Source organism: Mus caroli, unplaced genomic scaffold (assembly GCF_978045245.1).
Source record: "Mus caroli unplaced genomic scaffold, Mus_caroli_1 scaffold_7, whole genome shotgun sequence".
Classification (NCBI taxonomy): Eukaryota; Metazoa; Chordata; class Mammalia; order Rodentia; family Muridae; genus Mus; species Mus caroli.
The window spans coordinates 131,219,526-131,245,181 of record NW_028227262.1 but is presented as its reverse complement, the minus strand read 5'-3'; the positions used below and the strand labels follow the sequence as shown (position 1 = coordinate 131,245,181).

Here is a 25,656-nt window from a genome sequence, read left to right as displayed (position 1 = left end):
CTATGTTTGTATCAAACATACCTGGTTTATGTACTCTTATAAGCTAAGTTCAACTGAGGAATGACATGTATGTAACAAGAGTAAAATATCATAAAGATGATAGATTTAACTGTGGGGACCAAGAAAACATATATGTTTTTTAAAAAGTAGTGAACAAGTTGAAGATGACTTATCTTTTGGGTAGAAAGCTCCCAGCTATGTTTTGGAAAAACTATTACATGGTTCATCCCAGGAAAATGTAAACTGAGCAACTGGGGGTTGGTGGGCAACTAGAAAGAATGCAGTTTTAATAACAAAAGCCCACTTGCACTCAGAACCTGCATCCTGCAGACTTCCCACCCCTACCTTCATGCTTCGGGTCTGGCTTGTTCCACGTGGGTGAGGAGAAGTGCCCAGGCTTCTTGCGAGGACTGGTGTTCACCTTTCTCCAGGCTCCGCTCTCCCCTTTCTTTTTGCTATAACTTGAAACTATTGACAGAGGAAAACTTCCCCCTTTGAAGTCTGCGATCTGCTGATCCAGCTCTGAAACAACACAAGCCACACTTTTCTAAGAAGAAGCGGGGAGATAAAACAGTTTTGTAGAGTGACTTGAAATATATTACCAAGTCTTAACTCATAGGTTTCTTAACAGTAACCAAGCTGGAGTTGGGTGGACCAGCACAAACTGTACTTGGAGGTACAATCAAATGTGTGCCAGTAATTAAAAACAGAAAGAGCTCTGGTACAATGCCATGAGCAGTGCATTCATTTCTTTAGTCACAGGGAGACAAAGGAGTAGTTCATAGAAACAAATGCAAAACAGTGATAGAGAGAATGTAAATGTGTTCGTTCATGCACAGCCCTACATACCTGCCCTGGGAAGGGGACAGCCATGCAGAACAGCTTTATTAAGCAGAATGCTGAGGGCGGCCCTCACCACAGCCTGCTGTCCTTGGCTAGGGTACTTCTTAGAAGCTGTCTGCCCAGTACCAGGTTGTTTGTTCATGGAGGCTCTTGACAATATTGCTTCTTGAACTCTGGGAGCAATGACAGCATTCCACAGCTTAGACATCCACCTTGCAAGAGATGAAGAAGGGCCAAGTCTCTTAAAAACTGCACACAAGTTCACAAAAGAAACAGACCTGAAAACGTTGAGGAAAATTACCCTGCATGTTTCGCTTGGTTGGGTACACTTGAGGGTTAGTTGTATAATAAGTAAGTATTTCAAATGATACTGATAATTTATAAACCTGTCTTAATCCTGAAATCAATAGTAAGTATCTACAGAAAGAATGAATGTGTGACGAAGATGCAGAAATGAAGGCACATCAAAAGAAATCTTTTCAAAACACATATTTCTGTAAAACCTGTATCTACATGTTTTACATTTGTTTGCCACACATGTATTTTTTAACATTTGAGTGGAAATGTATCATTGAGAAATTAAATGACTGCCTCAAGGTGGAGCTCCTCACTACATATGTACACCCACATGGCTCTGCCCTGCAGAGAACTGGGCCAGCCAGCTGTGGCTTCAGGTGAACCTCTTATACTTTAGCTGTTAGCCATGGGGACTGTGGCTGAATTTGGAACAATCAGTGATAATTACATTGTCAGTGTTTTTGCCACATTAACAGCTCAGAGCACCGGGAGAACTTGCCTAGTGTGTACAGTTACTTAGAAGTTACATATAAACGACAAGTCATGGTCACTGTTGTGTTAGGATGGCGGCTCATCACACAGATCACACCAGGCTAGCACAGTTCCACGGAGAAGTTAATTGTGGGGGTGAGGAGGGAGAGGGGAAGGACAAAAAGGGGATGAGGAAAAGGAAGAAGGAAAGAGCAAAGGTCAGAGGCCCCTGCCTTTTATTTGGGCTGTGACATAATTGCATGTGCTGCGACATGTACCGCTGTGTAGGTGAAGGTGGACAGGTGGACTCTGGGAACAAATGGAGATTGCCATGGCAACAGACACGCGTTTCCCTTCATGGTCACCTAGAGGTTGTCATCACTGAATACAGAGGTGACCAGCAACCCTAAAGCCAGTTCCTGGCTCTAAAGCCAGTTCCTGATGCCAACAGTCACTCTGACAGAACTGGCATTTTGTGCAAAAAGCAGTCTTGTCAATAGTCACAGTCTCAAACATACTAAATTCATCATGTATCCTATTTTTCTCTGATTACTGTGATAAATACTGTGACCAAAGCAACTTAGGGGAGGAAAGGGGAAGAAAGATAAATGAAATATCTGTGTAACATATGTGTGTGGAGGCCAGAAGTTGTTGGATCCCTGGTACCAGAGTTACAGATGGTTCTGAGTTGCCGTGTGGGTGCTGGGAATCAAACCCAGGGCTGGAAGAACAGAAAAAGCTCTTAACTGCTGAGCTTCAGCCCCCTTAGCTAGTTTTCTCTTACAGTTCAAGACCGCCTGCCTAGGGATGGTACTAGGGGGTAGCCCATAGTGGGCTGGGGACTCCTGCATGAATTCGTAGTGAAGATAATCCCACAGAGGCCCACTTACTCTAGGCAATTCTTCTGTCAAGGATTTCCTTTCAGATGAATCTAGGCTGTGTCAAGTTAACAAAGCTGACAAGCATACCATAACTCTATTTTTTTATTAGGTAAATAAAAATTGGCACTTACTTCACTGTTGCTTGGGCATGTCCGGGGACTACTGGACAAGACAGGAAATACTTTGGTCCAAGAAGTGCTTCTGGCGTACCCAAGCGGGCCAGACAGGAGTTGAGCTGCCTCCAGACAGACAGAGCCCAGTCCACAATCTTACATACAGGATCACAGGGTGCAGGCAGCTGACCTCTGAACTAGAGATGGGTGGAAAACAGGGCTGTGGCTTAGGAAAAAAATAATGCTTTTGTTTTGATTTTAAAGTCCAAAATTAAAATGATAAACCACAAAGCCCAAATCTAGCTGAATATGACTTTATCTTTGCTTGGGGTATGTTCGCCGTAAGTGTGTGCATATGTCAGTGTCACAAGTGTTCCCCATGGCCTCTCACCTGGGTATTTTGACCCTATTTTACATACCAGAAGAGTGAGCCCCAAAGAGTTGATGCCTTACTAAGGGTTACAAAGCTAAGAGGTGGCAAAGCCCAGATTAAGGCTTATTTACGTTTTTTGTGTTAAGGTATAGTTGAAAGATAATTCTCCCTATGATACAGTGTGATGTTTTAAATATGTTACACTGTGAAATGATTATTATTTAGTATAGGTACCATCTCATATACAGGAAATACATTTAACTGTGCAATTATTCATTATTTACTCTTAGCAACTTTCAAGGAACTATAGACATCTACTTCTCATCGAGAAAAAAAAATGGTGTTCAGACACAATATCTATGAGAAATGCAAAAGGAGTATATTGCACTTAAGAATATGTTGTTGGGCTAGTGAGATGGCTCAGTGGTTGAGGGAACTGGCTGCTCTCACAGAAGACCTGAGTTTGATTCCCAGAACCCATATGGCCACTCACAACTGTAATTGCAGTCTCAGGGGATCCATCTTTGGACCTTCACAGCCACTGCATGCATGTGGTGCACTGACATACATGCAGGCAAAACATCCATACATATAAAAGAAAAATCACACAAATTTTTTAATGTTACTGATAATTATTAAGCTAATTTTGCTGCTAATGTTTAGCATTGTTGCTGACCTCTGCTCAAACCATGTTCCCCGTGTTCAACCATGAGTAAGCAAGGAGAGACCAGACTTAGCTGTGTGGGAGGGACCAGAGAGGCAGCTAGGAAGCAGGAGGGTTCTTAGCTGCTTCTTCAGGACCACATGCTACTAAGGGGGATGAGGGCAGAGTCCCTGTGGAAACATACTCTACCCCCACTTCCTCAGGGACAATGAGGTTTTAAGTTTGTTTGTTTTTTTTATGATTATTCAATGAATTTCTTGCCAAGATCCCACTGTTATATATCCTCATGAAGAAACCTAATTTCCGATAGGAAAATGGAATTTGCCTACTCCTAAGAGCTGGAAAACAGGTGTGAGCCTATCTCTCCAAGTGTAGATGTTGCTCATAGAGGATGTCTCATGTGCAAAACAGCTGTTATGGGAACAGTGATTATCATTTGACAGTGCATTAAGGGCTGATGTTTCCTTCAGGGGTCTTTCTGATAAATTGGTCTTATAGTTATTGCTTGATTTTACATCCTTGATGCGTATTGATTTAGCATAAGCACCGTTTCATAGGGATGCTTAGAAACTTAGATGTCACAATATATTTATATTTGTATGCCTTCGGTTTCTAAGCACCACTTAATCACTTCTAAAGAAAATGAAACATTGCAAAGTCAGGTTTCTCTGTTTTACTTTTGGGCTAAGGATGGAACACAAGCCTCTGAACACTCACTCACCTTCCCACTGAGCTACACCCCTGCCTGTGTGCTTTGCAGCTCAGAGAACTACAGAACAAAATAACATGTGTATCCTTAGAGTTAGCCATCAGTTCCGTGAGCTGGGAGGCATTACGGAGGACAGCAGCCCCACACCAAGGCACTCTAAATACACACCTGTTGGGATTGCTGATACATTTTGTCATCTGTTAAATAAATGATCTGGGCCAGGCTCATTAACCTAGGGTCCTTTCCAGACAGATCATCTTTAAGTACAGATGCAAGCTTTGTGTATTATTATTCAAAAGAAGGAAGTAAGATAATGTTTAAGCCAATCTCTTCCCTATAGATAAAGGTCACTTGTTAACTAGGAGAGGCAGAAATAATATTCTATGTGGAACAGAGAAGTCGGAGAATGATTGCCGATATTCCCAAGTAATAAAACACTTGAAGGGCCTGGGTAACTGTAGTAAAGTCTTGCAGCCCGTGTAAGCATGAAGACATCAGTTCAATCCCCAGACTCACATAAAAAACGTGGGTGTGGTGGTATGTGCTTATAAACCCAGCTCTGGAGAGCTGCTGCAGATGTGTCTTTGTGCCTTGCTCTCCAGCCAGTTTAGCCTACTGGGAGATTAAAGATTTAACCGGAGCCCAGATCATTGAATCTCACCAAGCTCTCTGGTTGAAATGTTGGCTGCCACTTCACAGAGGAATGACTGAAATAGAATTGTACTATCTATAAAGAGTACAAGATTTGGGAAAGCGTTTGAATCACAGGGTTTATTGTAATTTTCAGGTTTTTATGAGTTAATGGAGCATTTAGGAAGATTTGTTTGTAAGATTGTAAAACTTCTTAAGATTTTAATGGCCAGTTAAATTAGTTTAAACATTTTAATTACTGAGTTATAAAATGTCCCTTAAAGCAACTGTGATATCTTTCTTCCTTTATACATAAAAAGTCAGAATTTGGACATTTCAACCTGAAGTCATCTGGGCAGATGGGACTCCCATGTTCTGAGTATGTTTTAAAATATATCACTTGATATTTATATTTAAAATATATCAAGTGATACATTTACAAAGCTTTCTTGAATAAAAACTTTCTACCATGGTCTCATCACCTAGCAAGAAGGGTGACTTGTTAGGGGCTTTCTGTAAGAGCATGCGCTTTGTGGGGATGGAGAGGGCTCCATTCACGCCACAGCACTAAGTCAGTGGCAGATCTTTACTGAATGTGTGGGAAACACCTTTCTGATGCATCTCAGACACATCTGGTAGATTTCATTTCATTTCAACTCACGTGGGCGTGCACATGCGTGTATGCACGTGAGCGTTATCCTGGAGAATCAAACTCAGACCTCTCGTCTCTTACCCAAGTGCTCAGCCACTGAACTCTAGCCCTGGGTATTTTTATTTTTATTTTATTATTTTGATACAAGGTTTGTTTTACTAAGTACTCAAAATAGCCATGCATTTATTTATTAGCCTAAGCTGATCTTCACCTCACTACCTCGCTCCCTCACCATCCTGAGTAGCTGGCATTGCAGGCCTGGATTTACAAGGCTGCTCATCACATGAGGTTTTGATGACCACTCTCCACTTACAGCCTATGGCACCACTGCTATGAGATTTCCAAAGGGTAATACTTTAAAAACACTTTACAAACTGAGTCCAAAGTATAACTAGCAACAGAAAGGCAGAAGCCGAAGTCAAGTCATGTTTGGGGGCAGGGTTTGTTCAGTTTAGTTAAATGTAAGGCATGAAGACATTAGAATCTCCTATGCTGACTGCATGAAACCCAGACAAAACAGGGCAATATGTAGGAAGTGTAGGGTAAAGATAAACTTGGCCCAAATCCTGAAACATCATTTCTGGAAGAAATCATCCTTTCCATGCATATAGAGAACCTCACTGGGTATGGAAAACAGCAGCTGTTCAAAATAAAAAAAAAAAAAAATTGAACTGATGAGATTAAAGTGATGACTACTTCCTCTCTCTCTCTCTCTCTCTCTCTCTCTCTCTCTCTCTCTCTCTCTCTCTGTATATGTGTGTGTGTGTTTGTGTGTGTGGTGTGTGTGTGGTGTGTGTGTGTGTTTGTGTGTGTGTGTGTATGTGTGTGTATGTGTGTGTGTGTGTGTGTGATGACAACGTGTCTGGATCTGTGGCATGTCTACTTTGAACCATGATTTAGTTTTTAAACAGTTTCCTTAAAAGGGAGATCTTGACTAATATGCTAATTTCCCAAAATGCATAATGTTCTAAGTATAAAGGAATTTGTTTTCAAAGCTTTAAGAGTGAAAATTTAACTCTGTCATCTAATAGATGCATTTAAAAGTTAGACTTGATAACGTCAAGTTTCCTTTTGGTGGTATAGAGATTCCTCCAAAAGACAAAGACTGGTGTACAATTAGGAAAAATTCCAACTGTTAGAAAGTCAGAAATAGTCATAAAGTTTGTATTTTTTAAGAAAGACAATCCATATAATGTTGCTTTACTCAGTTATGGTTTTAACGTAGACATGAGATGGTGGTGAGTACCTGCAAGAAACCTGAACAAGATTGAGCCAGTCAAAATCCCCCACACTGATCTTCCTATCTGCCTATCTGCCTCACTCATGCTTGCTTATCCACCCACGTTTATAAGTCCTTGACAGAGAGTTTTGGTCTCACACACGTCTTCTAGCCTTGGTCTAGAACCAGAGGGTAGAGCATTCTACTTACTGAACCAGTACGGAGAAACTTCTTATTCCCGAGAGTCTCTAGAAATGGTGCTTTTCTCTATGGTGATAACGAGGCTGACACTGCATGTTACTGTGCCCTAGTTTCTGGGCTTACATGCCTTGAAGTGACAGCAGGGTGTCAAATATTGTCTGTAGTCTCAAAGGGACAATGAAGGTCCACCTGGGTGAGGAGGGCTGTTCTGTTTTCAGTAGCTTACTATATGCTATGGTTAAAATGTTCTCTACCTGCAGCCAGTGTACAGGATTAAGTGAGAAAACCAAATGGAGTTCTTTGGTAACAAATCTACTCCGAAGGACACTCAGATATCAGTCCGGTCCCAGACTATTAAATAATAATATCTTACATTTAATCAACATGGCTATATTCATATATGAGAGACTATAAAATAATTTTTTTATTCTTAAAAAAAAAGTGCACTAAACCATTTACCATCATAGTCTAAAAGCTTTCCATTAAAATAGCATAAGTGGTTATATGATGTCCTCAGTACTCCAAGGTAGTAGTTGAGTTTTGCATAAGCGCAGTGATTAATTTTCAAATCTATACTTTCTATAACTTTCTATAACTTCTGGACCTTGATGAGGTTTCTTAAGAACTATTGGTAACACCAGTAAAAACAGTTAATTTTTTCTTATACATGATATTATCCACAAACTATTACAACTTCTACATACTTTCTCTAATAATGGAACTTTAAAATGCACGCTTCTGTTCTTTGTATGGTGCAGAAGCTGTTGTGAGTTCTATATTCTATATATAATGGAAATTCAACTCCGGAAAACAACAAAATATCCTAGCCTGCAGCCACGCAGGAAGTGGAACACAAGCCCAGCTAAGACCTCTGCTCTCCCACCTCAGCAGGTTGCAGCTTCTGCTTTTGGTACCTTGCTGACGGCTTTCCGTCGTAAGAACCTCTGAAGCAGTCCTTGAATGGGCTCGCAATCCCAGCGCAGCTGAACCCAGCGGAAGTGCTGCTGTACCAGCAGGTCAGAGCCCTGGAGACAGGCCTTGGCAATGGTTCCCACCAGAAAGCAGTTCTCATGGAAATAATAGCATTCCGATGTTCCATTTCCTAAAACAACCAAGCCATAATTCAACCTCAGCCATTTAGGCTTTGTGCAAATGCAAATCAAGAACATGAATTACATAACTTGTACTTTGAGGACAGAAAGCTTAGACTGATACCAAGACAGGCAAGCATAATAACTGAGCACCTTGGGACGCCTCTTGACTTGTGCTACACAATCCTCTCTAAACACTGTGCCTAGGCCCTAGAACTCCTACCTGCACTGAGCTGCATGAATATCTGTTTTCAACACTGGGAATGACTTATTCTCTTTAGCCACTCTCTGGGTAAGGCTCTTTTTCCATCCAAAGCCATCTTGAAACTCTATCCAAACACCATGAGCAATGCCAGATTCAGCCTAGACTGGTGTTGAGAACTTGGACAGTAAGGTAAAATTGTATCAGGCAAACTTTAGGGAGAATTCTCTATGTACCCTCCTATCCCTCTGCATAATCGGACCTGTTTTAAAATCACGTGCATTGTGGGAAGGAGCGTGCAGAATGAGGAAAAGCTTATATATTCCAAATATTTTCAACAAAGTATAGAACTCTCCATGTTACACCTCTTAGCAACTAAACTCACATTGCTCTTGAACTTTATTAAAAACAATATCAACAACAACAAACCTTAAACAATAATCAAAACCCTTGATCTCTGCTCATGTGGTCCACTGTAAGTCTTAAGAATGTATCCTGCTTAATCTATACTATTCCTTTTGAATAAAGTTTCCTTGCTATTCCGTGATATGTGGGCTTTTGTTCTGTTCCTGAATAAGAAGCTAAGAACCTAGAAACAAAGTATAGGCCCCAACCACTGGTGCTGGTACCACACAGGCTGGCTGCTTAGCCTGTTCTCTCTACCCTTTCTTTACCTTTTTGGAAAGTGCAGGGGCTTTCAGTGCTGCGATTTTCCAAAGGTGCCAGAAAGTCCCCCAGTAACTCAGACAATGAAGATTTTTCCAAATTTTCCAAGATGACGATTATTTTCTTCTTAACAGGGAACTGCTTCACTGGGATGAGACAAGCTGTGGTCAGAAACAACATTAGTGGTTAATAACTTTGCAAAACCTACACAAACTGGCATCAAACTCAAAACTAAGAGGACAAAGGATTCCTAAAAAAATCCTGTATGGCGGGTGTACTGGCTGGTTTTGTGTGTCAACTTGACACAAGTTGGAGTTATTACAGAGAAAGGAGCTTCAGTTGGGGAAATGCCTCCATGAGATCCAGTTGTGGGGCATTTTCTCAATTAGTGATCTAGGGGGAAGGGCCCCTTGTGGGTGGGACCATCCCTGGGCTGGTAGTCTTGGGTTCTATAAGAGAGCAGGCTGAGCAAGCCAGGGGAAGCCAGCCAGTGAGGAACATCACTCCATGGCCTCTGCATCAGCTCCTACTTTCTGACCTGCTTGAGTTCCAGTCCTGACTTCCTTGGTGATGAACAGCAGTATGGAAGTGTAAGCTGAATAAACCCTTTCCTCCCCAACTGCTTCTTGGTCATGATGTTTGTGCAGGAATAGAAACCCTGACTAAGACAGGGGGCATGCTCTGAAAATGCTGGGGTTGACGGCAGCAGGTTCAGGAACTTCTGTGGCATTACTCAACACAGTTGAAGATGCCCACGACATGCCAAATGCTTCCATAGCAAATCCTAGGCAGCATCTACCCAATTTCCAACAGCAAAGGCTCAGGCAACTAAAAGAAAAGGAGTCCATTGCCACACTGGAAAATGAGCACTCTGAGGACACAGGAAGTTGTCACAAAGAAGCCACCAAGGAATATTTAAAATATTATTTCATCTTACATACATTTTGAAAAAAAAATAATATTAAATATTTAATCTGTGGATTTAGAACCAGGTAACAAAACCATAAAAACACATTAAGAGGCAGAGGTGGGGCTCTACAGTATAAAGCTTGTCTGGTGAATGTGAGGGCCTGGGTTCATTCCTTTGTACCTCCAATACATTGCTCAGAAGTTATTATTGAAGAAGATAGAAGAAAGGTTTGATGAACAAGAAGGCACATAGGTACATTCTAGAAGCCGAAGAGTCTAAAATTCCTGGCTTGTTCAGTGGCTAAAAGGCTAATTTAGTTAAAAATTATTCTTTGATTTTTTAAGAGGTATTTTACATATGTTTCATAATATAAAAGGTTAAAAGCATTGAATGGCCTTTAAATCACCCATATATAAGCTGTGCATAGCATTAATAGGCAAGGCTTCCAGAGATGCAAGCACATCCTGACCCTAAGAAGTGATCAGATTAAGGGTTCACAAACAGTGAGAGGGAGTCAAGTCCATTGTCTCCATCCTTACGGTTCCTCCCACTCAGAATGGGCAGCATGACCGCATATCGACCTAACCTAAAAAAATGTAAACTTATGTACAAGTTTCCTATCACAAGGAGGTGCCACTAAGGCCAAGATCTGCTGCACTGCCTATGGATGACTGAAATGAGATGTGGAAGACACAGAATGAGATGTGAGGGAGTTTATCCCCACTGCTGGCCATCAGTGGCAATGTTTATGGATAGGGATTAACAAATGTGTAAGAATACAGAGGATTGGACACCTCCTCTGAGGTCTCATTTAGAAAATAATCAGAAAAGAAAGGAAACAGGAGCTCTGACTGCTATGCTGAAGGCAAGAAGTAAGAGGAGACCCTACCAAGTAGATATACCAAGAAGACATACCTCTATAAAGTAGACAGGCATTGTGAGACAAGACAGTAAGTCTGCATTCCATCTTCAGAGACAGGGCAGAGAGGAAACAACAAAAACAACTCCAACTTTCCATTGAAGAAGAGGCTGCATTTTTAATGCAGGCAGAGAGCACATGACCAATGAGGTACAAGAGAGGGAATGGGGCGAAGGTTTGATGTTTCTGAAATGGGAGTGCGGGCAGCAGTGGTGGAAGAGAAATGTCGGGGGAATAAGGAGGAAGGATCACACTGGGGGCAAAACTAACTGAACTTGTACATGTTTGAGAATGTTAGGAGGGTGGGTGGGAAAAGGCACCTTCACTTACTTGATCCATCAGGAAACATTGCAATGCTCACCTAATTTAGAGCAGACACTCAAAGAGTTTATGCCTAGAAGAAAAGGGGTGAATGTTGCTGTTCCTAACTACCGACCTTAGGTGTCTATCATCTGCCATGAGGTACCAATCAAGGGTCAAGTAGTGAGGATATCACAGGGAAAAAGTGTCTTTAACACAGCTGGCCTCACAGCTTCAGGCTTCCTCAGTATCTCCTACTTCTCCCTGGGTCATTTTCCTCAGTCTAGTGTGTGCAAAGGTGAGTTTTAGTTTCCTTGAGAAACTAGTCGAGTTTAGGTTATTTAACGTAGTTTCATATCTAAATGTTAAAGTCACAGAAGTTAAGAACTCATCACCAAATTTTGAGTATCAAGGTTTGCCCGGCCTGGTAGATTTCTGGAGGCATGAACGAATGCCACTCGCTCCATTTTATTTTCGCCTGTGGGCTTCTTTTGTCACATAGCAGGAAACACTGCCCTTTGAGCCCCCTTTGCTCTGTGCTTCTTCTATGCTCACTTCTGAAATCATTCTTTTTGTTCTTCCAAACGTTGAGTGCAGTGATCTGTTTCTCTCCTATAGAGACTGGCAATCCTAATTGGACACTGAGGTTCACAGCTAAATCTCCATTCTGTGTAGCCTTCAGTTAAAATCCTACACAGCTGATTCAACAGCAACACTCCTTGGTCTGACCCTAGTAACCTAGCACAACTGTCTATATTCACCCCTTTGGGGACTGAAAAGAACACCTTCACTGCCTACTCCAGTCACTGCAGGGACAATGCCCTGAGTGTGACAAAGAGACCAGTGCAGCAATGGCCTCCAGTAACACAGGGCCCAATGAGGTCAGCTCATCTATGGATCTCTCCAAGGGACTCAAAGCATTGCATTTGAAAATATTGACCTAGTGTTTAAATTGTTCTTTCCCCCCAGCTTCATACCTTATACAGCAGGGGAACCTTAGCTAACTGCACTTTGTATTCACATTCTCCCAGCCAAACAATAGAATCATGTGACATGGTGAAAATGAGAGGAAAATGTCATCTTGAACTACATGAACACAAAGTTCATGGCCTCCTACAATTTCCTTCGTCCTTCCTGGCGTTCCTTTGTTCTTACTCTTCACTGCCTCCTTTGCATTTTCCTCTCCATGTTAGGGTTGGCTTCTTAAAGCCACCTTTGTTCAGCTTCTGCTCCTCTTGCTTCTTGGGCTCTCTCTCTCTCTCTTTAATGTGTGTGTTCAATGCCATCTGGTCACTTTTTTCTTCTTGAAAAAAAAAAAAAGGTAATAGTGCAGTTGGCAGACAAGCCCTGTATCTTATTTGTTTGAAAGCTACAATACAACAGGTCCCTTTCAGTTGCAGGGATCTGCCTTCCCTTCCATGAGGCCTTCCATTACCAAAGGATCATTTCTGGCTAGCTCTTTCTGCATGAAGAAAGGACAGATATCCACAGGCCCATGACCCCTTCCTGGGACTCCCTTTGGCATGCCTTGCCATGGTATCCATACCTATTCCACACCACCTCTTTTTCTGGTCACGAGTTAGCAGCAGTGGGTCTCATGGAAAGGCTGAGAATGGTAGAGGGTGTTTTAGGCATCCAGAGAAGTAGGCACAAATGACAAGCTAGACCACAATGTTCTTGAAGTAGCATTCTAAGAACTTTTAACTTTTATTCTGGAGCCTGTGGAGTATAATATCGGGGGACACTTATGAAAGCTTTGGTCTCTAAGAATCATCCTTCAAGAATCATTGTGGAGAACTTGCTGAAGAAGTGAGAGAGGGAAAAGTAAGATGGATTGATGAGGACTCAAGAGCCACTGGAGCAAGAAATGATGGGTAAAGGGGAGGGCAGCTGGAGAGCAGCAGGAGGAAGAGGGTGAGGAGGATGAGGAAGAGGAGAAAGCAGATTTGGCAGTACTTAGAGACAGGGAGAGGAAAGCAAACAATGGACCCCAAAGTGCACAGAGCACTGTAGATAAGGGTGCAGTAGACAAACCTCACCATTGTGGTCTTGGTTTTGCTACTGAAAATTGAGGGGAAGTATTCATCCTTTTAAATCACTAAGACAAATACAGAATATTCTGTATTCAGAGATGATACAACCTTTCCTATTCTTTTCTCTGGATTTAGAATGAAGATGGATTTCATTCATTATGAATTTACTCAAATACATTGTTCAGAATCTTCACCTTGGGGCTTGCGATGTAACCCTTCCCATCCAATACAAGGCCATGGGATGGATCCCAAGTGCTATAATAAACAAAACAAAACCTCCAAACACTGCACTTTCCCAAGTCTACATCCTCTACCTTATACCTCATCACTTTCTGTCCTATCTGCTCATAGTTCTATCTCCTTTCCTAAACAGGAAAAATGATATCTTTTTTTTTCCATTTTTTTCTAGTGTTATCTTCTGCAAAAGGACATTCACTTGGTCACTCAAACAAATAAAAGTATAAGCCACAGAAGTAGCTTTCAAAGAGTTCATGATGTAACATAGAGTTCAAAGTCAAAGTCCCAAGAGCTCTCCTACTGCTAACTCTATAGTTAGGTGGGATGAGAAGACAAAAATAAACTCTATAAATGTTTCCTAGGGGAAAGTTTTACCTGAGAAGGGTAGAGAACCCATTCTCCAGGGGGAGCTGAGATTTAAGACAGGGGTTGCCTCTCTCGAAGTTTACAGACTGGGAGATTTCTTTTTAAGAAGATGCCAAGCGAGCATCAATCCTGCAGTGCTGGGCTGGTCCCCCTTGCATCTGTTATGCCTTAACTCATTGCTTTCCAGCTTTCTTAGCTGTCTATATTTACAGCAAAGCTCAGTCTGTACTTGACTATCTACCCTGACTGGGTGAGAATAAATCATCTTACACTGTTAACCTTGATTAGACATAGTCCTGAATGCTGAAAAGCTGTAGGGGATTATTGTTAAATAATTAAAGGAGAAATGACCTGTTAGCATAGGGGAGCTTTTAAGATCTATAGTTGGGATCGAGCAAGGCTAAGCTCCTACCAGACTGCTTGGGTCTGAGTCTTAGTCTATGTTCGTACTGTGGCATTACTGGAAGAACACACATCATCTCAAGTGCCATCAAGATCACCAACCAGGGACACTGAATGGTCTGTCTGAAAGCTGCTAGTTACAAAGACAGGCTTTAAAATAGGGCATTCCAGAGTAAAAGTTAATAAATGTTAGCTACCATTGAAATAGCATGAAAGAAAATAGTGTTCTGTATCTATTTCCTGGTTTCTGGTCAAAGACTAGCCTGTGTGTCAGGAAGACATTAAGATTCTAAGAAAGTCCCTATTCCTCCAAGTTCAAAGACAAGGCATAGCCCTCTCTATTAAAATTTAGAAGGTCTAAACTCATGCTCTTTGAATGTTACAACTTCTCTCCTAGACAGGTCTGTGGCTAGACCTTTTGGAACTAAAGTTGAATGGTTTCAGCTTCGTGTCACAGATCTGCTATTATGGGTTATGTCAGCCTCATCTGTAGTGAAACTTGGGTTGTCAAGCTATGAAAGACCTCATGAATAATTTATCTCAAGAAATGTCTACATGTGGTTCTGCTACCCTATCCACTAGTGGGGATAGATAGAACATCAGCTATTTGTAGAAGGCTGCTATAGACCCAATGAGTTAACTGGTACATGCAATGTATTGACCAAAATGCTAATCAATGGCACGTTGATGGCCAGCTGGAGACAAGAGTTTACTCCAGGTAGTACATCTTACAGGAAGTGTGTGAATGAGAAAATCTACTCAGTCTTGGTTTGTTTCATTTTTTATCAACATGCGGCACCAATTCTAGGCAATGCCAAAATGTGTTATGCAGTCCTACTGAAGGGAGCTGCATGCATTACCTCTTCTCTTGCTCTATTGCTGCTGACAGTTACATCGTGTGCTCAAAACAGTGAGTGTTTTGTAAAAATAAAGAAGAAAATTCAGGATGACCAACTAATACAGTATAGCTCAGACAGAAGTCTTTTTTGCAAGTGTTCACTTGGGCTCCCAATTTTCACTCCATGGCCATTGAACAACTAAAAAGTAGAATAATTATGAAGGTTATTTCCTTGGAATGGCTTCAGTGAAGAACATGTCTGTGAGTTATCACAGGCCAGCTCCTTGAAAGGGTCTTACCATTCCTGATGAACACGTCTACTAGCTGTTCTTTGGAGAAACCTGAATCCACCTCGGCTCTCACTATTTCACAGGGGAATCCTGCAGCCATCTGTCTGTGCTGTGATAACAAAACAGGGACATTAGTTCTATAGTCTTCCCAGTTTTCCAGAAAACAAAGTAATAGTATGGAAATAGGTAATACCTTCATGCAGAGGGCAAGCTGATTTGCTATGTAGTCTTGCAAGCTTCCGTCTGGGCCATGGAAAATGACATTATGATATTGCTCAACCTGTTCAAAAGCAAGAAGAACCCTGGGTGAAGATGTTAGCTTGACAAGGGAATGGGCAGGACAGAAGGACAGAGGTCCCAATTATCCCCAGGTATCCAAAAGAGTGAAGCTATTTGAGAATAGGAGCATTTCCTAGACTTGTGAAGTCCTTTAAAACTTGAACTGTGCTGGAAACAGATATGTTTTCAGAAGTAACGGGAATGTATTCAGGGTACAGGAGCACACAAAGACTACCTGCCAGTCGTTATTTTGTAAGCTAGAGAGAGAAGCTAAAAAAGGATCATTCTTCAGGGGCCCCGTGATGGTGAACTTAGGACTGGTAGTTAGGGTATATAAGACCATGTTTCTGATAGCCACGAATGACTTTTCTCTGAAGTTAAATACTGTCCTGCTATTGGTATGCCTTCAGTACACATTGGTGGCTATAGCTACCCAGGGAATGTAACATCCCAAACACCGTAGACTGAACGCAGCACTGGCACAGCTCTTTTGTGTGCTACTGGTGGCCTAGCAAGGCAATGGCAGTTGTGCAGGCCAGGACCGAGACTGAAGCAAGGTGTTCTTCGGAAATGTGAGGCTACTCTGGAAAGTACAGCTGAGGTGCAGTTTCTAGGCTGAGGAGTTGCTGCGCCATAAAAATCATCAGGGAAGAATATAATTGAAGAATATTTCTGAGCAGTAATTGTTCTCCCTTGTCCTTATGAGTGGGAATCCAGAGAATGTATGGGATTACACCTGTCATTAAAAATGATGATGAGATTTGTCTAGTTGTGGCCACTTCTTCTCAATCTTAAATAGAATCTACAGAGGTGGACTTTTTTATTCTTTTGGTTAGGTTAGAAATTTTATTATGTTTTGGGTACCGTCTACTGGTTTCCTATATTTCTAAGGAACAACTACAATACTACTCTTTGTTCCTTGTGAATGCATCTGCCATCTTATGACATGACTGTAGCTCTGACCTTCTGGTTGGCATGTTGAGAGAGCTCCCTCAGACAGCTTTGTGCCTTGTGCCTCATGCAGGCCTTAGTAAGTCCATCCTGAAGCTAACTATTCACCATCTCAGTGTTATTCTCCACTGGCTTGAGTAAAGCCTCACAGCATCTTCAGTTTCTCGTCTAGTTCCTTACCTCACCCAACTGCTTCCCAACATTGTTCTTTTCCATCCTAGTCCAGATTTTCCTACAAATTGCTCGCACTGATTTCACAGTTTTATTTCTTTGCAGTCTAGAGAATTGCTTATATTTTATTGGTCTGGTTTTTCTATGGCTAGGATCTGTACTGGTCCCCTCCCATGCTTAACTAGAAATTATAACTGGATCTAAGGTGGTAAAATTAGGAATGGTTTCCCTAAGAGTTGAGCCAACTGGTTTTATGTCAATTTGATACAAGCAGAGTCATCTGAGGGAAGGGAGCCGCAATGGACAAAATGCCTCCATAGGGTCAGGCTGTAAGCAAAGCTGTAGGCAATTTCTTACTTAGTGATGTATATCAGATGGCCAGCCCATTATGGGTGGTGCTGTCCCTAGGCGGTGGTCTTGGATTCTATAAGAAAGCAGACTGAGCAAGCTTCTAGAGGAAGCTAGCAAGCATCATTTTCCCCACAGGCTCTTAATCAGCTCCTGGTTCCAGGTTCCTACCCTGTTTGAGTTCTTGCCTTGAATTCCTTCTATGATAGATAGTTCCATGAAAGTATAAGCAAAATAAACCCCTTCTCCCTGAACTTATTTTGACTGGAACGTTTCATCACAGCAATAGCAACCCTGATTATGACAGGAGGTATCAGTGCCTTATGAAAAGTATTAGAGCAAACCCCGTTGCCCTTCCTACCATATTAGAACAGAGTAAGAAGATATTATCTAGACCCAGGAAACAGACTCTCACCTCACTGTACTGCTGGTGCCTTGGCCTTGAACATCCTGGCCTCCAGATGTGTGACTATAAATATCTATTATAAGCCATCTAATCTCTGACATTTGTTAAAGCAGCCTTCAGAATGACAGTATTCTCCTATAGGTATAGCATTAACGTTTTATTGTTTAAATGCTCTAAGACCATGGGGAATTTGTTACACTAACACAAGAAGTGGGTGCCACTCCTGGATTCACTTTGCTAGCTAAAGCCCCTTAGGTCACAGGGCGAATGACTGACTCATATCTATAAGTCATTGATTAAACTATTGGCTCCAACAACAGTTACAGGATCCTGCTGTCCAACAAGACAGAGAAGTGCACAAGGATGAACTGCAGCTGTTTCTCTCCAGTCCCACAAAAGTGCTCATGAGTAATGCACCTCTCAGGCCTCAGCATGGGCTCACCAGTCTTCATCAACTTCTTTACATTGTCTAATGGATATGAAAGGATTCACATCGATAGAGCAGATGAGACTCTCGCTGTGCAGCCAAATTGGAGCCAACTGCTCAGGCTTCTCACTGCTGTCAGTCTTGTACTTTTGAATCCCCGGAAAGACAGTAAGGAAGGGGTGACAGTGTTTCCTAGCTCATTGCAGGGAGGGATCAGAAAAAAAGGAGCCTAATACTCCCAAGGCAGTAGGGAAGTCTTAGGGTCTCACTAATGGAGACCTCAGTTCTGTTTTTCTGACGTTTTGTCCTTTTTCAAAAAGCACCTTAGTGGTAAACTGTGCACTAGAAATTGCTGTCCAGGTGCAATTCTAGACTAGTACTCTCCAGCTCTCCAAATTAATCCCAAATCACTCTGAATTGCTGAACAGAAATTCTTTCACAAGGAAGGGATTGTTTCATGCCAGTGAAATGGGATACAGATTTCCAGGATTTACTGAACATTCTGCCCCTGAGATTTTCAACCGGCCTTGCAATTTAATCTTGGTTCGCTGCTGAAAACAAGAGCACTCTATTCATTACAACTCTCCTGTCAAGCTGTCTACACTTCCCGAAGGCTGACTCTGAGATCATATAACAGCAAAGGGCCCAGCTTCCGAGATGAGCTACAAACAGCCACACCTCACCTGTTAAAGCACATACACTTTTTTTTAGGGTGCAAATGACAGGAAACAATTTAAAATTTATTGAATGGACCTCTTCTACAAGCAGTAAACTCTTCACATTTATGCTTTATAATATCCTCCTTGAAGTACAATAGAATATAAACAAAGAAGTTACTGTATAGGTAAAGAGAAAACAAATGTACAAAAGTCCTGATTGTTTGTATTTTAAAATATACTTTCTAATCTTGATCTCTTTACATTTCAGGTATTACCAGTTCTTTTGTTGTTGTTGTTTTTCGAGACAGGGTTTCTCTATATAGCTCTGGCTGTCCTGGAACTCACTTTGTAGATCAGGCTGGCCTCAAACTCAGAAATCCGCCTGCCTCTGCCTCCCAAGTGCTGGGATTAAAGGTGTGCGCCACCACGCCCGGCCCTTCCTTACCAGTTCTTTTGCTCACTGTTTCCTTTGGTCAAATGATATATAGGTATATTGATTATCATTTGCAACCAACCAAAATTAATTACTGAAAGCCAACTAGTTCTAAAACTAGTTCATTGATACTAGTATGCATATGAAAAGCTTTGTCAGGAAGACAACCTATCCATTTCAGAGTTATCATATCGCATTTCCCCAAAGGCCAAACTCTTAGGTAGAATATAAAATCATGCTCTATGCTTCATGCCTCCAGCAGAGGGCTCTACAGTTAGATGGATTGGTAGGTAAGCTAATACTGTTTTGGATGGAATTGCTGATGAAAAGGAAATCTGTTTGAAAATGATGAAATCTAGTTCAACTTCTAAAATTATAACTTGAGTCACAGTCACCAGAGTTATTCTGCTATAGTGTGACACTTTTGCTTATTAGTAAAGGTACACTGGCCTCATAATCATGACCGATACTAATCCAAGTCTTGGGTCTTCAGTCTTCACATCCTGTTGGGGGTCCCATATCACATGTCAATCAGGGCTTTTGAAGCATAATGATTCAACAGGCTCAACAATGGCCCAGCCATTCCTTAATTTTTTCCTTCTATAATGTTTTCCCACAGAATGGGGAGTTGTCCATTGCTGTCCATGTGCAAACTGAGCTGTGTCTTCAGATTTGTGGTATTTTAAAGCAATAACACCTCAACTTTTGTTTGCTGTTCCACTTGTCACACACAGTCCGCATAAGAGCTGCTGCCCAGAGACAGTTTGAGGCCAGCTGTGCTGAGACATTAAACACAAGAAAGACTGGAAAAATAATAGGGCATTACTTTGCCAATAAAAATTGGGATAGCTGTCAATTAAAAGGTCATGCTTTACAACTAGGACTTTCACTTCAGCCTCTCTCGACACATGATTTCAAAGAAATTATTTACTGTCTTTGAGGCATGAACGGGTATTACTGTCAATTCAGTAACAGAAACTGCTCCTGAATTTCTATCACCTCAAAAGTCACTCCCAGGTAAGTGATGTACACATCTGAAATAATAGCCATGCAACTGTACATTTTTTTGATGAGAAAGCACAAGAATTAATAACAATGATTGGCAATTCTTGAAATTTGAGCAGAACTACCAGTGGAGTTAGAATGTAAGTAATGATCTGTCCAACTAGCATTTGGAATCTTAAAAAGAAAAGTGAAACTTGATTCCTTTGTGTTTTGTGATTTGTCACCATTTTGTGAGGTCACTCTTAACAAAACAAACATAACCCCCCCCCCCCGTGTTGGTTTGGTTTTTTCTTTTGAGATAGGTAGGGTCTCAGTTTTGTAACCTAGGCTGCCCTTGAATTTACAGCAATTCTCTTGCCTTAGCTTTAGCTCTTCTATGTTTACCAAACCACACTTCCCTGTCAACTTAATGGGGCATTTCTCTAATAGAATGAAGTGTTACAAAATAAACTGTAGTGGCTAGTTCTATGTCAACTTGACACAAGCTGGAGTCATTCTGAGAGGAAGAAATCTCTTTTAAGAAAATGTTTCCACAAGGCTGGAGGAAAGAGCATTTCCTAATTAATGATGCTTAAGGGGAGAGCCCAGACCATTTTAGGTGGGGCCATTCCTGGACTTGTAGTGCTGGGTTCTATAAGAAAGTAGGCTGGGCAAACCAGGAAGCAGCATCCTCCATCACTGCTGCATCAGCTCCTGCCTTTAGGCCCTTGCTGTTTTTTATGGTGAACTGTTACATTAAACAGTGAGACATTAAACACAAGAACTGTGAATGAAATAGGACCTTCCCTCCCCAAGTTGCTTTTGATAATGGTGATTCATCACATTGATAGAAGCCCTAACCAAGAAAAATTGGTACCAGAAGTGGGGTATCTCTGCAGGAGACCTGACTATGTTGTTTTGGAGATGACTATGGAAGAATTCTGGAACTTTGAGCAAGAAAGACCACTGAGTGTTGAGAGATCAGTAAGTTGGTATGAGGGAGCTTGGGAGATACAAATAGTGAGAGCAGTGTAGATAATGGAGGTTTGCTTTGTGATGTTTCACAGGGAAACAAAGGCTCTACCTAGCCTTCTGTGTAAAGATTATATGGTGTCTGTTCCGCTGAAGCTAAAGAATTAGCTATGATTAACAAGAGACCATAACCACTAAGGTAAAAGGAAAAGATCTATAAGTTGTCTCCATAAGATCAAGCTATAAACAAGCCAGTGGAACATACCCTTAATTAGTGATTCTTAGGGGAGAGGTCAGTCCATTGTGGATAAGGTCATCCTTGGGCTGATAGTACTAAGCTCTGTAAGAAGCAGGTTGAGCAAGCCAATGAGCAGCACTCTTCTCTGGTCACTGATTCAGCTCCTACCTCTAGGTTCTTGCCCTCATTGGTTTGATGAATTGTCATGTGTAACTGTGAGCAAAATAAACTCTTTCCTCCCTAAATTTCTTTTGGCCATGGTGTCTCATCACAGTGACAGTAACATAAAACCCATCAAGATCTTTAAACTGTCATAGTTTAACCCTTGGTCAAAACCTTGGATAATATGGTGATGTTGGGAGGGGAGAGGAAGTAGCTATACTCACAGCCTGAGGCTCATATTCCTGACAATCAGGGGGCCCTACCCTCAGCTTTCCTTTATGTAAGGAATTAGCTGGAGTTCTTCCTCTTGGGCATATTTGATGCTTTGAAGGGAAAGGAAACAAATAGAAGCAAAAAGAAAAGTGATAATGTCCCACAGAGAGGCCTAATTAAGTTCCCCCTGGCTGAGGGTGCAAGGTGAGTCCAGACTCTGAGGTCAGCTTTATCAGTGCATAGCTTTACCAGAACATTAATTTAAATGTGATGGAAACAACTTGTGTAAAGAGTCCCAAACTATTTTTTTAAAGGCTGCCTAAGGGAGCCAGCAGAGATTTTATTCACTTATTGTTTTATGGCATTCATAGTAGTTTCAGCAGATCTCACTCAGACACAGGGTATCTTAGGCACTTCCAACATTTGGGTTCCATCGGTGACTATGTATGCTGCTTTGATCATAAGATCTTTTTAACCTCTCTTTGCCTTACTTATTGTTGGGATGTTATAAATAAACAAAACAAGGAAAAACACTTGTATTACCTACATCTACTAAGTATGTAACAAATGTATCATATTTTCTTGTCTGTTTTGTATCTGATTTACTGCTTTCTTTGATATTCATATTCCTCTTCTTCCTATTAGGAACATACAGCCAAGTTTGAGCAGGAAACACTGTTACACCACAGCAAGACACATTTGCTAGCTCAGTAGGAGACTGGCTTAAAATACTAGTCCATGGGCTGCAAGCAGTAACAGTAGAATATGGTGCTGAGACTCTGGAACTTGGATGTCCACCATGCCCAGACCTCTCACCTGCTGCAAGTTATATATGTGAAAAGAATAAACTTCAGTCCTTGTGATGATTTGCATATGCTTGGCACAGGGATTGGCACTAATAGAAGGTGTGGTCCTGTTAGAGTATGTATGGCCCTGTAGGGGTAGGTTTGTCACTGTGGGTGTGGGCTATAAGACCCCCATCCTAGCTACCTACAAGTCAGTATTCTGCTAGAAGCCTTCAGAATAAGATGTAGAACTCTCAGCTCTGCCTGCACCATGCCTGACTTAGACACTGTCATGTCTTAAGTCATGTCATCACTACCTTGATGACAATGGACTAAACCTCTGAATCTGTAAGCCATCCCCAATTAAATGTTGTCCTTTATAAGACTTGCATTGGTCATGGTGTATGTTCACAGCTGTAAAACCCTAACAAAGACAGTCCTATTTAATCTCTAATTTTTTAGTTTCTGTAAAAAGAGGCCAAATCAATAGTCCAACTGATGTGAACTTATTTACTTAATGTTAAGTTGTATAAGGCATCTTTAATATGAATGCCTATTCCTTTCTGTGTCTATTATTTGATGGGACATCCTTATTAAGGGACAGGTAATATGCTTCTACCCAAGTTAAAGCACTTTAGTCATCACAGGTAGTCTCTCTGGGACAAAGAAATGGACATCTGGGTTATAGTAACAGAAATCCAGGCTAGTGATGGACAGCCTGCCAGGGAGGGGTGTGTTGGAGAAACAACGTCCTAACTCAGAAACGTGAGGTGGGTGGGCTCCCACACTTGTCTACATGGTCCACCTGATGGATGTATGTCTCAGTAGTGACGATGGCAGTGCCAACATACCAGCCTGAGGTAGTTCTGCAGCATCTGAAGTGGGATCATGGATGCGTAAGTCACACTACTGAGGCAGCCTTCTTGGGGACCTGTGAGAAATATACACAGAGAAGGAAAATTGGCCTTCTTGTAAAATACAGATGATCAAGACACCACACAAGCTACCATGAAAGAAACAGGATACTTGTGGACTTAGAGGATCTGACATTTAGCCAAGAAACCTAAGAGTAAGTTTGATACCTAACTACTGGTTTCTAAACAGCTAGTGCTCCTGGGAACCTGAAAGCTCTACAGTGATCCTTGCTGCCCCACCCCCCTGTACCAAGAAGGTCCTCTGACCATTTTAGCAATTACAGCCAGGAACTCCAGAATCCAGCTGTAACTCTGGAGCTGAACAGTGAAGCTTTTGGGCTCTGTGCTTCACAGATAACCCAGTCTTTGGAAAACTTGAGTCTCGCCTAATATTATTTTACAAGTCCAGGGTCTTCTTTTAGGTTCTATCCCTACCTCTGGTTCTGACAACACCCTCGTTGAAATGCAATACATGTTTCTAGGGTGGATACTCAATTTAAAAAAAAATGCCATGAATATAATTCAGACCTAAAAATTTTGAGACAACGCTTATTTTTTTGAAAGTCTATTCCTAACTATGGGAGATACTCGAAGAAAGCATCAGCCTTTTATAATCCAGGGTTAAGAAACAGCAAATATACCACATACTAATAACTAGACATTACATAAGAAAATCAATCAGAGACTCAGTTTTATATATAAATTAGAAGTAAGCAGGGAAAGAATTTACTGAACTGCTATGACCACTGAGTGATATTATACTTGTATTGTGTCATAAATAAAAACACAGCCTAAAAACAATAGACACTTTCTTAATGTTCATGTATGCCATTATAATATAATCATATGAGACATACATCCTGGTGGACAGTAACAACAGACATTTCTTTTTTAAGCCAGTCTGTCACTCCTAGCAACAGGCCAGTTTGCCTTTAGGTCATTTCTAATGAGGGACATAATGAGAGCAGCAGGAGTCTATGAGCAGAGCAGGGCAGACATAGCCAAGGGCAACAGAACTCCAACTTTCAAGTCTTCCCTCCCCTTTCGTCAGATAGTTCAGAAAACATCTCATGACCTCATAGTAGGAGCCACACAAGTACTGTGAGAAGCGAGCAGATAGAACACTTAAGTTTAGGACTGGCCCTGTGTGAGCCCACGGGGAGGCTCATGAGCCTTAGGTATGACACTAGTCTGGGAGACCACTCATCACCTGACAAGAGGGCCAGGACCTGCTCCACCTTCTTCTTTTTCAAGAAGTCCCACGGGGACTGGGAGAAGCTCTGACCAGTTGACCACGGCATACTTCCTAGTTGAAGAAAGGGAACCAGAAAGTCACAGACAGCCAAGGGCATGAAGAACCCACATAACACAGTGCTTTCATAATGGCCAACGCATTCTCCTCTGTGAGGTGCTGAGGAGTTCAGAGCATCTGAGGCCACAGGGCATCCAAATGGCAATGAACTCCTCGGGTTCATTTTTGTTCAAGGTCAAAGGGAAACTTGTCCATTCTAAAGACTTCTTTAAAACAGTAATTTATAGAGATGCCTAAAGAACAAAAATATATCCAGATGTTTCCAAGGTCAAGTTCTCAACATTTTTATGTCCTGAAGCCACTGCCTACTGTACCATCAAGTCCCAGCACTTTGAAGAACATCTGATCCTTCACTATCTGATCCCTCTGGGTCATTTTAGAGAAGGTTCCAGAACATTTTGGTATTGTTTCAGGATCTCACACCAACTGTTTTAGGTTACCTATCACAGCACAGCCCTAGTACTCATATAATCCCTAGCCCCTCTGGGTCTCAGCTGATCTGAAGTTCCTTTCATTGTGACACAGGGAATTCACTTACAAAGGTTAAAAATAACATCAATTATAAACTGGCTATAGAAAGAGTAAAATTATATTAAGGACTAAGCTAAGCTCTCTGACCACAAAACTCAATGACTTTTAGAAATAAATGTCTACTTGGGCATGCTACACCTCTGTAGTAAGCATGGATCTTCACTCATTTGGCATCCACTGTTCACAGAAGTGCTTCGATTGACTGTTGGGAATAACCAATCCTTGTCACCAGTTTCCAGATTAACTGCACAACAGCAGGCACAGAGCCACTTCCTTCAGAACACCTCTGTCTTGTCTTTATATATCAGACTTCAGCACAGTGCCATGCTCTGCCCAATCCTGTGCTAGGCAGGCAAAATGTGTTCCCGAGAATCACTCATGCCTTGTTTTCTTAATGCAATTTTAAAATTACATGACAGTTCCATAATAATGTTTTGACTATTATCCCAAGATTGTCATAGGTAAGTTACTCTAAAGCTAATGGGGATATATTGTATAGCAAACCTGCTTCAAAAAACACCTTCTGTTATAAGCTGATACATAAAAGCCACAGTAAAGGTTATC

General features: G+C 41.5%; 1 protein-coding gene across 4 annotated transcripts in view; it reads right to left on the bottom strand.

The window, feature by feature from the left end:
- Window positions 1-25,656, bottom strand: part of Cttnbp2 (cortactin binding protein 2) — a 153,202-nt gene that overhangs the window by 19,741 nt on the left and 107,805 nt on the right. For all 4 annotated transcript variants that reach the window (XM_021164810.3, XM_029478376.1, XM_085840804.1 and 1 more), the window contains 9 exons: window positions 24,460-24,555; window positions 23,187-23,266; window positions 15,501-15,587; window positions 15,317-15,416; window positions 9,021-9,173; window positions 7,968-8,155; window positions 2,624-2,802; window positions 850-1,055; window positions 346-522 (listed from right to left, as the gene is read on the bottom strand). In XM_021164810.3, the coding sequence (XP_021020469.1) occupies window positions 346-522; window positions 850-1,055; window positions 2,624-2,802; window positions 7,968-8,155; window positions 9,021-9,173; window positions 15,317-15,416; window positions 15,501-15,587; window positions 23,187-23,266; window positions 24,460-24,555 (1,266 nt within the window). The remainder of the gene's footprint in view (window positions 1-345; window positions 523-849; window positions 1,056-2,623; window positions 2,803-7,967; window positions 8,156-9,020; window positions 9,174-15,316; window positions 15,417-15,500; window positions 15,588-23,186; window positions 23,267-24,459; window positions 24,556-25,656) is intronic.